The 16,339-nt window shown below is 34.6% G+C and overlaps 1 protein-coding gene across 1 annotated transcript; it reads right to left on the bottom strand.

The window, feature by feature from the left end:
- Positions 1-12,493: 12,493 nt before the first annotated feature.
- Positions 12,494-15,377, bottom strand: GCK72_012910 (uncharacterized protein; the record flags this gene model as incomplete). Its single annotated transcript, XM_003096913.2, has 5 exons — positions 12,494-12,583; positions 13,601-13,789; positions 14,857-14,922; positions 15,130-15,219; positions 15,264-15,377. 5 exons carry the CDS (start codon positions 15,375-15,377, stop codon positions 12,494-12,496), a joined length of 549 nt encoding a protein of 182 aa, XP_003096961.2.
- Positions 15,378-16,339: the final 962 nt, after the last annotated feature.

The raw sequence follows: 16,339 nt of genomic DNA, 5'->3' as shown, positions 1-16,339 counted from the left end.
ATTGGAAAACGGTAAAAAACAAATTATAATTTTCAGTAACATCAACCTGTGATCTCGTTATCGAACATAACATTTCTGTTTCGAAACTATGCCAACTACAAAAAACGGCAAAAATTTGTGATCTCGCAACAATTACTCCTGGTTTAACTTTCCTTTCTTTTTTCTCAAAAAATAAACATGTGGATATCAAAATATATATATACCATACTTGTCAAAAATCGGGTGAGCCGGGCCGAAATTTCTCTCGGCCCGGATTCATAAATGTGTACTTATTTTGTAACACAATTTTTTTTTCGAAAATTTAGAGTAAAAATGCTTAAATTATCATACATATTCACCTTTTCATTGAATTTTGAATTTTTATTCGAAAACTTTTTTTTTCAACAAATTTCCAAAAAACATCAAAATTTCAGAAATGTTTCAAAACGGGCCGAGCGGACCGGGCCGGGTGGGGCCGGGACGAGAATATTTTTGATTTCTTTTTTTTGAGGCCCGTGACAAGTATGATATATATGTACATGTTACAATACTTTGTAAAAATAGATGAACTGAAAACCTTTGCAATAAAGTTGGGTATAACGATGTTTGTTTTTATTTGAAACATATTTTGAATAATTACTAGGAGAACAGAGATATTGTGTGCACTATCCGAAACGGGAAGTTAAAAAAAACCGCTGCGGTTTCAAAAACTTTCTAATAGCTCGCCGATAACTAAAAGGGGGATTTCGGCAGCTTTTATTGACATGTTGTTGACATTGTCATTTCTACTCAAAAACACCGAAACAAATTTTAAACCGTGAATTTCCAGCCCGAAATTCCTAGTAAATACTTTGGTTTTTTGTTTCTAGGCCACGGAAAGTTCTTCCCGTTCGTATCGCTATTATTCTCTTATTTTCACTACTGATAAAAGAAAGCACTTCAAAAAGTTCGGCCAGCAAATTTTTAAAGGTGTTTTTGAGTATTATCGTTTGAAGTTCCATTTTGTTTCTACACACTTTGAAAAAAATTCCCAAGTTTCCGAAATCCCCCTTTTAAAGTTACCAATAACTCTGCGTTTAAAAGGGGGAGCCTGTTAGAAAAGTTTTAAGCGGTTTCACATGTTTCAGAAATCAATTTCGAATTCGTCAGTATTCAATCTCACAGTTTGAATTTTCAAAAAAGTAAAAAAAATACTCTGTGTCGGTAATTTTTTTTTAATCCATACGAAAAATTGAAATATTACAAAACAAAGAGCCAAAACACCAAAAAGGAGCATAATTTCAAAAATCGATGGAGTTTCCTTCTCTCCTTTTCTTCGTCTTTCTACTCTTTTTCTTTGGTCTCACATGTCCCAAGAGTCCCCGTTGTTTTTATTATTCATACCAAAACATTCACCTCCTTTTCTCTTTTTTCTGTTTCTTTTTTGGAAATTTTTCGTCAAAGAACATATGAACAAACACAGGAAAGAAACAAATAAAAATTTTGAAACACAACATTTTTGTGTGAAATCTATTTACACTAAAAAGTGAAAACTGTCGTTCATCCAAAAACGGGAGAAAAGGGAAAACCAACAAACATCGATTTTATATTTTCGAAAGAAAGAGAGGGCTGGCATGCCCTTCTCCATCCACCCCTCTTCTCCGCAACAATTAAGAGCATCATGAAAATGGAGAGGGAGAAGAGACGCAGGTGGTTAGAGAAGACTTCTGGACATCATCTGCCGGGTGGAAAAGAGGGGGAAGAAGAAGGCGATGAAAGAGGCAGATGGTTTTTTTGTAGTGTGGTTGAATTATTAATGGGACGATATAATAGAGAAATATTGTTTGAAAGAAATAATAAAGTCATTGGAACAGAAGTTTTTGTGTTTCTCGGAATGAAAATTACCTCAATGGATTTTGGGTTGGCATAGGTATTGGTATAGAGAAGTGGTGCACTAAACGGATATTACCCTTGAGTTGGCCAGCCGAGTCTTAATTTCCAGAATATTTCCTTATGGGATTAGAAGTCCTTTTGTATCGAGGGAGTTATCAAGAGAAAGCATTATGGTTTTCATTTTAAGAAAATGACGAAACTCTATTTTAATTATACTTTCTGTTTCAATAAGTAAAGTTCATAGAAAAGTCTCAGAGCCAATAATATAGTACAAGAATTTTCGGTTTATAATGAATAATTCAAAAAAAATCTCAACTATCCCAATATAGATAACTTTCCCACTGTTTCACACGGTTGTTAACTTTTCCATTTCGATTGTTTTTCAGTAACTTTTTTCAATGAGAAGGCCCAGTTTAACAAAATTTAATTCTGCTTATGAAATATCTCGAATTCTCCTAGATTCATATTTCTGCACAATAAACAAATGAAAAAAAACAGGACAGAAACTTGCAAACTTCCTTCGCTTCTGAAAATTCAAGAAAATAATCCAGAAGCAAATTCTGAAACAATTACTTCTTATAAATTATTTGACGAGAACGGTATTCGTTTAACATTGTCTCACAAAATCTGAGTTTTACAATATCTGTAGAACAATACAAAAGAATTTAATTATACGCTTGTGTTTGCTCCTTTTTTTAATTATTGAACACAACTGAAACATAATATTAATCGTATAAATAGTTCTCTTAGATCAATTTTTAGTTCCGACTATTACAGGAGAGAATGTTTGTTTAAATGAACATTGTGAAACTGGAAGGAGTTCTCAATCAAACGAACAAGTCATTTGAAGATGAGCTTATTTAAAAAGCAGTCACAATGGAAAATGTTCCTAACATTCGAATCGTTGCAATTTGCATATGGAAAGTTTTTATCACTGTTCTATCCTACTATGAAAGTTAATATACGAGACAGTGATAATTTTACGTTTTTTGTTTGGCGGGTCAAATCTAGCAGTATAACAGCCTTGATTTGTTACAAAATATGAGATTGTAGAAATTGAAAGTTTCTCAAAAATCATGACCACACGGCGCAGATTTTTCACAACACCAATGCAGATTAGGTTAGCCAAATTATAATTGGTAAAACATAGTTTTTCTTGTTTAAAAATGTTTCCTTCTGTCTTTGTTAGATTGCTCTCTAGATGCAACGTATGGAGATTTGTCAACAAGATTCGTTGCTGTCATTCCACAACTGTTTCACTTGCTTTTGTTCAACAAACTTTATTTCAGTAACTTGGTAAACTAGTCTTTCCTTGAAGATGTAAAATATACAAAGAGTTGTTTCAGAAATTGGAATAGGATAAAACTTAAACACTGTTTCTTATAAAACATACAGTTCTCACAGTCATTATATTATGATTGGTCGATAATATTTGCTAGTGATATCTGTTCTACTACCTTACGGAAATGGAAAAATTGAAAATGATTATCAACTTTTATTTCAGAACACACTCTTTAGGAATTTCTAAAACTGTGATATATATCAAAAGAAACAGAAGAAAAGAAGGGCATATCGGACAAATGCTTTCCCGTGAGTAACACGAAATTCTGCTCTTTTTCAAAACTAATATATTTTTCCTCATTCATGCTCACTCAGTTTGGATTTACAGCAAAATGATTCTTCTTTTTTACATGTATATAAACGTTCGCAATGAATTCGTTTACAAAGAAGTTTCACAAAATTCAGGAATCTGAAATACAGAAACTGGAAATTAATAATCAGAATACTTTTAAGGAGCCCCTGTTTCAATACCATCAATTAGCAAAACTTGTTTTCAAGGAGTATTACGACCGTAAATTTCGAAATTGAGGCCAAAAACACTTACAAAGTGCGCTGGCTTGACAATTTATTAATTGTAGTAAAGACCATAGTAAAAAACGGTTTCACAAATTCCATAACATTTCTGTACAAAAATTGAGTAGTAATTAAGTAACGGCTTTTCTTCTAAAATAAATTTCAAAGAAAAACTAGAAAAATTCCATAAACAATCGCTCCCAATGAAAATTTTAATAAAAGCACAGTCTCCCAGACTCCGAGTAAGAACTGCAAGAAAGTAGGTTTTCACTCTGAAACAAGAAAAGTACAACAGTTTGCAAAATTTAACATTTTGAAACAAAAAAAAATGGTTTCAAAAAAGGCCTGCTGACACTTACTAGCTCTCATAACGACCCAAAGCACGGCAACCTGGAAAAATGGGAACATGGGAAATCTACTTAATTTGAAAATCACATCGTTTTATGCAAGAGACCAATCATCGAAACATAAACGTAATTTAAACTTTTTTAAATCGAAAAAACTTTTTCATGAGACTCGTTATCCTTCTTTCTCTAGTAAGGGTAAATTTTTTCAACTAAATATTAAACTGTCCAACGACTAATTACAGTTTCAACTGCTAGATAAAACAACTTCTATATGCAAGAAATTCAGTACATCTTCTTTAAGTACGATAATGCTAATAACACTTCAACGTGTGGGAAACAAAACATCAAGTCATAATAGATTTTTCTATGAATCAAGGTCGTTAACTTTTGGTGTACGATGACTGGGGGAAAAATATTATTTGATCGAAAAAACTTATGCACATGGCATTGCCTATCAAGTTCAACACTTTTCCACTAAAAATGTTCAGAAACTAAGAATTTGAAAGAATATACCAAATGAAACTTCCAGTTTCAATTATCACGGATACAAGAAATCATAATGTAAATTCGATCCTTCGACGCAGTTTTTGTCCAGCATGAAACAGCTTTTTAAAAGTTGCGAAAACTTTCTTATGATACAGCCTCACAAAACTCGGAAAGCAGTTACTGTAGTGACGTGAAATAATGGATTGACGTAAAAATCGGCAATTACTGTGAAAATTCTTGGCCAAACTTTACTTTTTCACAGTATAGAGTCGCACCAAAACTAGACAACGTTTTTAAGAACCCCGCCTCATCAAATAATACTTTTATACAGTCTTCCTTGTCCAGAAAAAAAAAAATTAATTTCTGCTTCAATACATTTATTAAAGACAGAAATGTAACAGTCATGAATTCTACTTCGTCATTTACAATCAGACATACGGTTGATTTTTAGTCTCACGGACAGTTGCACACTGTAGATCGATGAAAACACATTCTCTCATCAGTTCTCAATGAAACGAAATTTAGATTGGCATATGCACTTCAGCGTCGCAAAAAAAGAAAAAAGGAAATTTTCTCAGAATAAAGAATTCGGACGGTGGGTTTCCTTACATCTCTGGACCGAAGTGACTGAAATGTCACTCGAAGTAAAGTCCAGATTACGATTAAAAATACTGGATACTCTTTGCCTAGAAGGACTGCACGACAGACAAACATAACTCTAGTAATTTTTGGGGAAAATTGGAATAGCTTTTTTTCTCATTACTACTGAAAACCGGGAAAATCAAAACAAAAATAATTAATTTTTCCGTTTCAAATTCTCCATTTTCCTGCAGTAGCCCGCACTTTGAAGTTGTAGACAAATTCGCTATTTCATCTCAAAAGGAGCTCCACAAACTTTTCAAAATCATAAAACACTCTTGTCTTAGAGGACTGCAAGGGTGAAAACCTAGACACCATCAATTTCCTTCACTACTTCTAAATGAAACACAAATCAGAAAAAATACTAATTTCACTGTCTCAAAACTTTCATTTCTGCGGTGCAACACACATTCTGAATTAGGAGTCGCTTTTGGAAGTCGGAAAAATAGAACTGCAAGAAAATGGTGGTAGACCTTTCTCCTCGAAAATTGGTTCTAATTCTTCTAAAAAATCAAGAACGCAAACGCGCTCCATTCGAACTACAGTTTCATTTTCTCACAGTTCTTTTTTCCGAGTTCTAGGAGCGCCGCTGTAAAAACCATGTACCGTGATAAAAAACAAACGTTTACTTCTGTCTTCGAAACTTCCATTTTTGCAGGAGAACATGAATTCAGGAGTAGCTAGTACCCACAATTTTCTCGACACCAATCTCGATGAGAAAATCGCGAAAATCGGAAAAAATCAGTTTCAAAACTTTTTTATCGTTCTCCCGAGATGGAAGAAATTAATCGAGAAATAATCCTCCCACCATTCAATAATCACGAAGTCTTTTTTCTTCTAAGATTTCTGTTTCTAAGCTTCTCTTTGTTGAATAAAAACATGAACTTATAATTCGAAACTTGTTCTGCACTAGGATGATCTTATCTAGTCTAAAAAGACTTTACGACTGTACACCCCGTTTCCAAAAAAAAACACAGAATTGCAATCTAGCCTCCCCACCCTTTTTGCTAATCTTCTATACAGAAAATCCACAAAAATCCGAAATTATATTGAAATCTTCTGTTTCAAAACTTGCACTTCCGGTCATAACCATTTTGACTGTAATTCTTGAGGCGTCCCTAATTGTATCTTGGTAAACAATTATTATTCTGTCAAATAGTCTTCACAAAACCAGATCACTGACCCAAAACTCCGCCCATTATCCCACTTCTACAAAACAGGAAAAATTGAGAAAAGTTGAAAAATACAATTTTCCGAGTTCTTTGACCAAAACTTGTCATTTCTCCAAAAATAAGAGTTTCCCGTTTCGAAATTTACATTTTCAGGCCTAAGTCAGCATTCTGGAGTTGGAACGTCGTTTTTTTAAAGTTATCTGAATTATTGCTTTAAAATCCGATATTCAGTACACAAATATGTTAACCTAAATAAAACATGCAGAGAATGAGTCGAGCCCTTATAAAACAAAAAAATGTGTTGCTGATTGTAAGAGTACAGAAAACATTTGCTATCAGTTTCATAAAATCTATTTCTCAAGAAGTATCGGTTGTATGATAATCTCAGATACATTGAATAGGATTGCTTTGCTACCCAACATTTATCAAAACTTATTTTTGAAACACCACGAAAATCAGATGAAAATGACGAAAGCTTCTGTTTCAAACATTCAATTTCAATGATGTGCCGTTAGTTTTGAGCTCAGCGTATAGGAAAATTTTTTCTAAAAGTTTCGAGAATCAAACAAAAATATATAACTTCCTGTTTCAAAACCTCCATTTTAAAGTAACAGCCAATACTAAATAGTCTGAATACCGGATTTTGTATTTTTTCTCTTTTTTGATGAATTCGACATTTTTTGTGCAAAGTTTTATCGAAAATAGGGAGAAAAATGGAAGAAAAGTGAGCTTCATTCGAAAAATTCAATTCCCTATCGTTAGTCGATTTCGTCCACGTTATAAGTCCCGCATTATGCTGATCGGCGACTCACTTGGCAGCATGCCAAGTGGTGTGCAAACGCGCTTCACTGAACTTTCAGTTTCGCGGGAAAATAATTTGAATTCATATGGACAAAATATGACCCTGTGCGGATTCTCAACCAGAATAGTGTCTCACATTTGTATGACCTTGAAATCGAACTAAAGCCCTGCACACTTTCCAATTTCTACCGAAAAAGCAAAAATCACAGAAAAGTATGTTTCACAACTTCCATTTTCAAGCAATAAGTTATATAAGTTCAGTGCGACCGAATTGCAAGAATCACTCTCCAAAAAACTGTATTCCTGTTGTCCACGTAGGCTACGGTAAAATATCGCTTATATTTGGTGTAAGAACACAATTTTTCACATTTTCCTTTAAATGTCAAGTCAAATTTTTACTCAGTCAGGAGAACGGGAATTTAGGGTTTTTATAGCGGTTTTTAGCAAATTCTCCAACGATGAAAGTTTCTTAGATCTGTCTGAATAATCAGAATCTGGAATAAAATAATGATTTCAGTCTTCCTTTAAAAGCACAAAAACTTTCAAAAATTTCGGTTTCAAAACATCCATTTTCAAGAAACACACAAAACGCTGCAATAGAAAAAATCTATCCAATTGAATTCGTGAATAAAATTTTTAAAAGTCGCTCTAATTTTTCCCAAATTTCAAAAACACAGGATAAAATTGTCCAAAAGGAGTACACGAAGTGGAAGTCGAATCATGAAGTTGAACCAAAGAAAACAGCAAACATTTTGAAAACTTCCGTTTCAGAACATTCATTTCAAAGCAACAACTGAAATTCGGTAATTTTTTTTCGGATCACTTTTTGAAAAACCGTCTATACATCGTGATGTTTTTAGAGCGAAATGAGTATTTCCCGCCTCAAAAATTAGATTTCCATCTTGTCCAAAAGGACTACACGACAGAAAATATATAATTTTCTCATTTTTAATTTTTAATTAGATATTTGAGTTCTTCCCCTAAAACCCGACACCCCGAAAACTCCCCTCGTTTTTCGAAAAATTCAAAAATTAATAAGACGCACCAAAACTCGACTACGTTTTCAAGAACCCCACCTCATCATGTTCTAAACACTACTTTCATTCAGTCTTCCTCGACCAGCTTAACCAGATTAATTTCTGATTCAACACATTTATTAAAGACATGCATGTAACAGTCAATTTGATTGTGCATCATTTTCAAAAAATGTAAAATCTGACAGGGTCGATGGGGATGTGCACGGGAGATAATTTCAAGTATACGGAACGCGGAAAACATGGATTCTCTCATTCAAAATTAGGCATACGGTGGACAATTAAATAGTGAACACAGATGAAAACTCAATTTTTCATCAGTTCTCAATGAAACCGAAACTCAGGTATATTTACATCAGCGATGCAAAAACGGAAGATAATAATCATTTACTCAGCAGAGAGAATTTGGACGGTGGACTTTCTCTGGACCGAAGTGACAGAAGTGTCACTCGAAGCCCAGATTACGATTAAAAATTCTGTGGCCGTATCCATGAACGTTTTCCGTGTGGAAAATGAACTCGGAAAATCGTTTTCTGAGAAAATCCGTATCCATGAAACTTTTTGAGAAAATGGAAAACCGTTTTCCGCCGGAAAAAGATTTACCCACCTAAGACGTCGGAAAATAGACATTTTCCGAGCTTTGACAGGCTGATCAGCCATGAAATTTCGATCAGATAATATAATATCTTTAAATTTGAATGTATTAGATAAATTTTTATGATATAATATTTCAGAGAGAAAAGGTCCTGGAAGTTTTGAAAGTAAAACAATTTTCAGAGTTAGGAACTTTGTGGAAATGAAAAAGCCTCTTTCAAACCGTAATCCTCATATGATGGTAGAGTTGTTCATGAGTTGATCAAGCTATGGTATGCAAACATGGTTATCTGTGATAATTTCAAAACAATAATGTTTTTCTCATGGGAATTTGAAAGAATACTAATCAACTCATTAATATATTGTTAAGGGTAATACATAACGCATATTATGTGTATAGTAAAACTAGTTGCAACTTGCAAATGAGATTTTCTTTTAAATTGTTTAATTTGCAAATATTACGGTCGAATTTCTCATTCGAAACTGTCGTTTTGCTAGTTATCACACTTGAAACCATTCGTTTTACAGTTTTACTAGGGAGAATCTCATTGAAGAAAGCCTCTAAATTCATTTTCTCTCCCTGTTTAACGCGGAAAATATTTTCTCGGTGGAAAATCACTCGTGAATACCGAAAACGGTTTTCTCGGAAAACTGTTTTCCGAGCCATTTTCTTGGGAAATATTTTCTGTGGAAAATGTGTTTTCCTGGAAAGCGTCTAACGTCTGTTTCAAAGCTTCCATTTTTGCAGGAAAGCATGGATTCGGGAGTCCGTTTATCGCAAATAGGGAGAAAAAATAATGCCAAAGGGGAAAAATCTCGTCGAGAGCAAATTACAATAAATCACGTTTCAAAATAACGCAAAAAACGCAGTATTGCAATTTAAACTCCGCCTATTGCAAGTCACTTTTACAGAAAATCCACTAAAATTCATATTCAAATTGAGATTTTCTGTTTCGAAACGTTCATATTCAGTCATAACCATGTATAGAACACTTTCAACCCCAATTGTGCACAGAACTATTAAACATCGTGACCAAAGACAAGATGAGAGAAGTGGGTGGGGCTTATTGATGACCGTGCCAAAAATTATAGCAATCAAAACTGTTTTCAACTGCTTCTAGAGAACACAAAAATCGGAAAAAATCTGTTTCAAAACTGTTCTATATATCTTTCTATCGATATGAAAGGAATGAAGAAAAATAAAATCTTCCAAAAATTCAAAATTCACAGAATCTTCTTGTTCTTCTAGAATTTCAGTTTCTAAATTTCCATGTTTTGAATATGTATACGCCAGAATTCGAGAAATGAACGGGATTCTATCACTGACTGAGCTAAAACTCCACCCATTATCCCACTTCTACAAAACAGGATAAATCTGAGAAAAGTTAAAAATACACATTTTCATCCAACATTTTAATCTTTCTTGAAAAAGAAAGTCTCCTGTTTCGAAATTTACATTTTCAGGTCTAAATCAGCATTCTGGAGTTATAAAGTCGTTTTTGAGATATCTGAATTATTGCTCTAAAATCTGATATTCAGTACACAAATATGAGGAAAACCTAAAACATCCTGGACGTGGACGGAATCCCAAAAAAACTAATCTTTGGTGATATGGGTAGGAGTACTGAATACTTTCAGTTTCACAGAATCTATTTTTCAAGAACTATCCGTACTATAAATTATTGTACAGTTAACGCACTTATCAAAATATTTCTAAAACACCAAAAAAATCAGATAAAAATGACGAAAGCTTCTGTTTCAAGCATTACATTTCAATGATGTACCGTTAGTGTTGAGCTCGAAATTTGTAAAAAATTCTACTAGAAGTTTCGAGAATCAAACAAAAATATATAACTTCCCGTTTCAAAACCTCCATTTTAGAGTAACAACACCAACACTGGGATCAATTCATTCACCGGATTGCCAAATGGAATAGTGTCTCACATTTGTATGACGTTGAGATCGAACTAAAGTCCTTCACACTTTCTTACTTGCACCAAAAAAGAAAAAATCACAGAAAAAGTATGTTTCACAACTTCCATTTTCAAGCAATAAGTTATATAAGTTCAGTGACTTAATCGAAGCCGCGATACTGTTGAATTGCAATTATCACTCCAAGGGCTACGGTAAGATTTCGCAGATATTTAGTGAAAAAACACAATTTTTCAGTTTTTCCTTCACAAATTGAAAATTTTTCAGTTTTTTTTTAATTTGGCGCGCAGAAGTCCGCAGTATTGTAACTAGATATCTGTCCATGAACAGTGCATTCCCTTATTTTTCACTTTTCTTAAAATCACTACATATGTATAACTTTCGTCGCGGTTTGCATTGACTGTGCCTCAAATAAAAATCTTAGGCACTGCGTCAAATTTAAATTTTGCGCCACGTAAACCGCTGTGCGATGGAGCGAGTTTTCGCGACTTTACGCTGTGCTTTCCAATATTTTCGGTTTCAAAACTTCGATTTTTAAGTAACAAACAAAACTCTAGGATATGATGATGGATTTATGAAAGTCGCTCTAAATTTCAAAAACACAGGATAAAATATATATACGGTTTTGGGCAAACTGCGCATGGGCAGGTGATGGGCAGCTACTGGGCAGGTAATGCGCGAAGGTGGGCAGCTGTGACGCGAGATCTGGCATGAGTTGGGGCAGGCGGCGCTAGGAATGGGCAGCTACTGGGCAGGCAATGCGCGGGGATCGGGCGAACTGCGCCTCAAATGAGCGGGTTGCCGCTGCCACTCCGCAGGGCTGCCCAAACGTCCCGCAAACTGCCCAATGATAGCGCAGTTCGCCCATCAATTACGTGAGCAGCAATTTCTGTAGATGTCTCTCAATTTCGCACACAACTTTTTTTGGTTTCGGTAGAGCGCGGCTGTAAGAAGCGTGCTTTTTCAAAAAACTGTCTACATATCGTGACGTTTTTAGAGCAAAATTAGCATTTTTAGCCACGAAAATAAGATTTTTCACTTGCCCAAAAGGACTACACGACAGAAAAAATATAATTTTCTCATTTTTAATTTTTAATTAGATATTTGAGTTGTTCCCCCCCACCTGAAACCCGACACTCCGAAAACTCACCTCCCTCCTCCTCTTCCTGCGTCTCCACTCTCTCGTCGTTTGATTGTCCATTCCAGAATTGTTGGCACGGTGCCAAGAAGTCATGATTCGTGTCATCATCGAAACAGACATCGAATATAGGCGAGCTCCCGGCAGAGAATGAAATGGATCTCTGGCGGTGAAGCATGTTTTGATTTTTTTGCGGGGTTAAAATGATTTTTGAGTCGATTTGTGTGTGTTACACATCACCAACTGCTCTTGTTCTCTCTCTTGGCTCCGAGGGCTCCCTGGAGCCGCCAGAGGACCCTGAGATTGATTCCTCTATTTACTATTTTTATTTCTAAAAAATTTTGTGTGAACCTTTCAAAAAGGGCACAAAGAAGAGGGAGGAATATGATACATGACTTAGTGGGGGGTGAATTTTTGATTATAAAGCTCGGTTCAGAAGAATGGATAAAAATAGAAGGGAAATGTGAGAGAAATAGAGAATTCAAAAGTTGAAAATAAAAAATAATATATATCGCACCTGGATTTGATTCAAGGGATATCTCATATCATGGTTGGGATCAAAAGAAGTGACAAAATAGGAAAAAAGAGAGACAAGAAGAAATTAAATTTCCCTAACATGTGTGTCGTTGGCTGATGGCGGGGGCTTCAAATTGTTCGAATCGGACGACTGGATTCTTGAATTTCCACCTCATCGCGTGGTGTCTCGCCTTGTCGAATGAGCATCGCGATTTCGAGCTGAAAGAATTGACTTTGATACATTTTTTTGAACTTTTTTAGGAAAAAATGTGTAAAGCCCCCCGTCAATTTTCTCTCTTAACCAGGGCTGTGCGAAAAACATTTCGGTTTTTCGGTGGTAAATTTTTGACCGAAAAAACCGAAAAATTCGAAAAAAATGCAAAAAAACTGTCTGAAAAAGGTTTTCAGAGTCAAAAATCTCAAATTTGCATGAAAACTGTAAGTATTTTCAGGACAGACCCAGAAACATGTTTTTGAGTACAAAATTAGAAAAAAATTCAGAAAAAGTCAAAAATCACTTTTTTATACTTATATTTTGAACATTTCAGTAGAGATTTCCAAAATTTTCGAAAATTTTTTCGAAACTAAGTAACAAAAATAGTGATTTTTGATTTTTCCAGAATTTTTTTCCAATTTTGTACTCAAAAACAGGTTTCTGGGGGTCTGTCCTCAAAATACTTATTGTTTTCATACAAATTCATAACTTTTGCCTCCGAAAAACTATTTTTTCAGACATTTTTCTTGACTTTTTTTTCGAATTTTTCGAAAAAAGTTTTTTCGCACAGCTAACGGCACTTTTCAGAAAAATTTCACTAATTACCTTAATTAGTCTAATTTCCTAATTATCTCGTTTCAATCTTATCGGACAAGCTTTTGGACAATAGTATATCTAAAACTCTGTTTTTATCGCTGATTTTCAATTTTCCGAGAGTTTTCTCGAAAAAATGAATTGACACTTCTATTCCCTTCTCCAACGGAAAAAGTTCTATAGTGAAAATTGACAATTTTAATGAAAAATTTACATTTTTCAATTAAAAAACCACTCAAAATGCAAATTTTTCAACACATTTTGATCATTTGTGCATAATTTTTTATTGTTTTCAACCAATTTTACAGAAACGGGAAAAAAGAAAAAAGGAGCTCCAGTACAGAAAAAATTCATTTTTTTCCAAAATGTTCAGATTTTTCAGGACTGATTTTTTGCAACCCAGTTTTTGCAAGTCCCTCGACACTAACCACTCTCAATCCTCTCTCCATGGGATTGCGGATATGAAAACCGACGTTATGATAGATTTCTCGATTCTCTCGGTCCAAAAACTCTTGCAATTCGTCTAATTTCCGGCGATATGTGGATTTGGTCACGAGATACGAGGCGTAACACGTGAAACACCCCAGCAACGTTTCGAAGATTGTTTGAGGTGTGATCTGGAAATGGGGATGGTTGAATGAGGAAAATGGGAGAGGAAATCGAAGTTTTTGCAAAAAAAACTTTTTTCGCTTGAAAATATGAGTTTTCAGGAAAAAATAACAAAAAATGACAGCTTTTTCAGCAACAAAACAGTTTTTTTTTCGTACAGCATGGTCTCCGACACAGCGAAAAAGAACTGCAAGAAAAGTGAAGCTGATTTTTCAATTTTTAATTCAAATCTTCAATTTTTTACACTGAAAATCCAGTATTTTAGGTGTCGCAATGGATGAAAAACGGTCCCATTCATCAGAATTCTAGAAAATACAATTATCTATTTAATGAGCCAAAAAACGAAAAATTCGGTCAGAAATTGACTTTTTTAATATAGAAAAACCGATTTTCGGAAAAATGAGCATAATTTTTTTGTCAGAAAACTTTTTCCAATAAAAATTGCACATAATGTACTTGAGGATGCTCTGAAACAATTTTTAGAAAAAGAAAAATCGGGTGAAACGGCAGAATATCTCATTTTTCTCAAAATCCGTTTTTCTGTAAGAAAAAAGTCAATTTTGGCCTGAAATTCAGAGTTTCTGTCTCATAAGGTATAGAATTTCATTTTTCTACAATTCTGATGCATGGGACCTTTTTTCATCCATTTCGGCGCCTAAACAGCTGAAAATACTGAATTTTCAGGGCAAAATCCGAAAGAATTGAATCAAAACGTGAAAAAATCGTCTTCACTTTTTTTGCAGTTCTTTTTCGCTGTGTGGTAGACCGTGCATATGAAAAAATCTGATGGTGAGAAAAGTTGAAAATACAATTTTTACGACGTTTCTCAGCAGCAATTTAAGCAAATTTCAAAACATCCTATAAAACAGAAAATTTGGGCATTTTGAAGAGTTTAAGCACACCAAACGGAGAAAAATCGATTCACATGGCGAAAAAATGCGATTTTCTCTATTTCTCGGTCAGAACACCAGAAAAAAGGATTTTCGATAGAATTAGAACGAAAATCACCAATTTTCATGAATAAAATATCAAAATTTCGATATTTTTGAGCGATTTTCTCATTTCTTATACCTACCGCTTCGGCGTCAGCGAATATCCGATTTATTCGGACAATTGTGTTTTCCCAGACGTCGCGAGGCACCTAAACACAAAATATTTACTATTTTCTTCAGATTTTCCGCAATTAGCTCGGCACAGTTCTAACAACTGCGCTCCACCGAAAAGCCCTTGAAAAATGTCTCTTTTTCACTGAGTCTCTCAATTTCCCACACACTTTTCTTCAGTTTCAGTAGAGCGCGGTTGTAAAAAGCGTGCCGTGCTAATAGAATTCTATAGAAATCTCACTCACTTTTTCAGTAAATCTCGACGGATATTCGACCTCAAACTGCACGTCGAGGCCCTGCGTGTAGTCCCTTTGAATGAAGATCTGACCATTCAACTAACCAAGTTATTGATTTTTTGCTTTTTTATAGTTTTACTCACCTTTCTGCACTGATTTAGAATTATTATTTGCGTCTCGAACGGACTTTTTGTGTCGGAAGAGGTGCCGTTTCGCATTTGTGGCTGAGACACCATCGCCCCCGGCGGTTGAGCCATTTTTCTGGAAATTTAGAGGATTTTCAAGGTTTCTAATGCAGAAATTCAGAATTTTGAGCGTTTTTTACATACGAAACATCAAAGAAAGCAAAAAAAAGCAACGAAAATGAAGAAAAATGAGAGAAAAACTTGCACTTCAAGTTTCCGACGAAAAATCGATATTTTAAAAGATTTTTCCAGATTTTCTACATAATTTCAACATTTTAAAGAGTTTTCCATCATTTTTAAAAAGGAAAAATAGCGAAAAATCAATTAAAACACTCGAAAAAGCGAGTGGAAAAGCGCAAATAAATCGGTCGTAGACCAAGTGTGTGCATTCTCACGTGACGGTGTTTGCGGACATTGTGCTGAGTCAGAAAATGTTGACCGTACTACTAGGTGCAAAATTGGTAAAAGATTGCTGAAAATCGCTGGAAAAAGGTTAAAAAACATGAAAGTGAAGGTGGGAAAGAAGGAAAATTCAGAAATAAGTAAATTTGAGTAGAATTTGGGCAAAAATCCTTCAAAAAAAGTGGTGAAAACCCCTAAAAGAGGAAATAGTACATCGCATAATGTTTAGAATGATTTTAAAAATATACTTTAGACGAAAATTGTCATAAATTACCACAATTTGTAAAGAAAAGCTGGAGAAACCGAAAATTTGCAATTAACGGTCAAACTTTCCCAATTTAGTTTTCTAGTCCCCCACTCAAAACTTCGGCCACCAATTTCTCAATGTTCCCCAACAATTCCAAATCCAAAAAAGAACCGATTCCCAAGAGAGATTTGTCCATGTTCGTTTCTCCAAAATGCATACATTTTAAAAACGGAATCAATCTTTTTCCTCCTCGACACGGACTCTCAGAAAGACTTCTTTCATTTTTTGGTGTCATTCGTGTCGCCCAATTTTCTCTTCTCTTCGCAAAATCCCCCCTCTCACCCCTTTATTATCCTTCTTTAGTCCCCCTTTACGAGAGAACTCT

Source organism: Caenorhabditis remanei, chromosome IV (genome assembly GCF_010183535.1).
Source record: "Caenorhabditis remanei strain PX506 chromosome IV, whole genome shotgun sequence".
In the NCBI taxonomy this organism is placed as follows: Eukaryota; Metazoa; Nematoda; class Chromadorea; order Rhabditida; family Rhabditidae; genus Caenorhabditis; species Caenorhabditis remanei.
The sequence above is the reverse complement of the archived record's forward strand: the minus strand, read 5'-3'. Positions and strand labels throughout refer to the sequence as shown.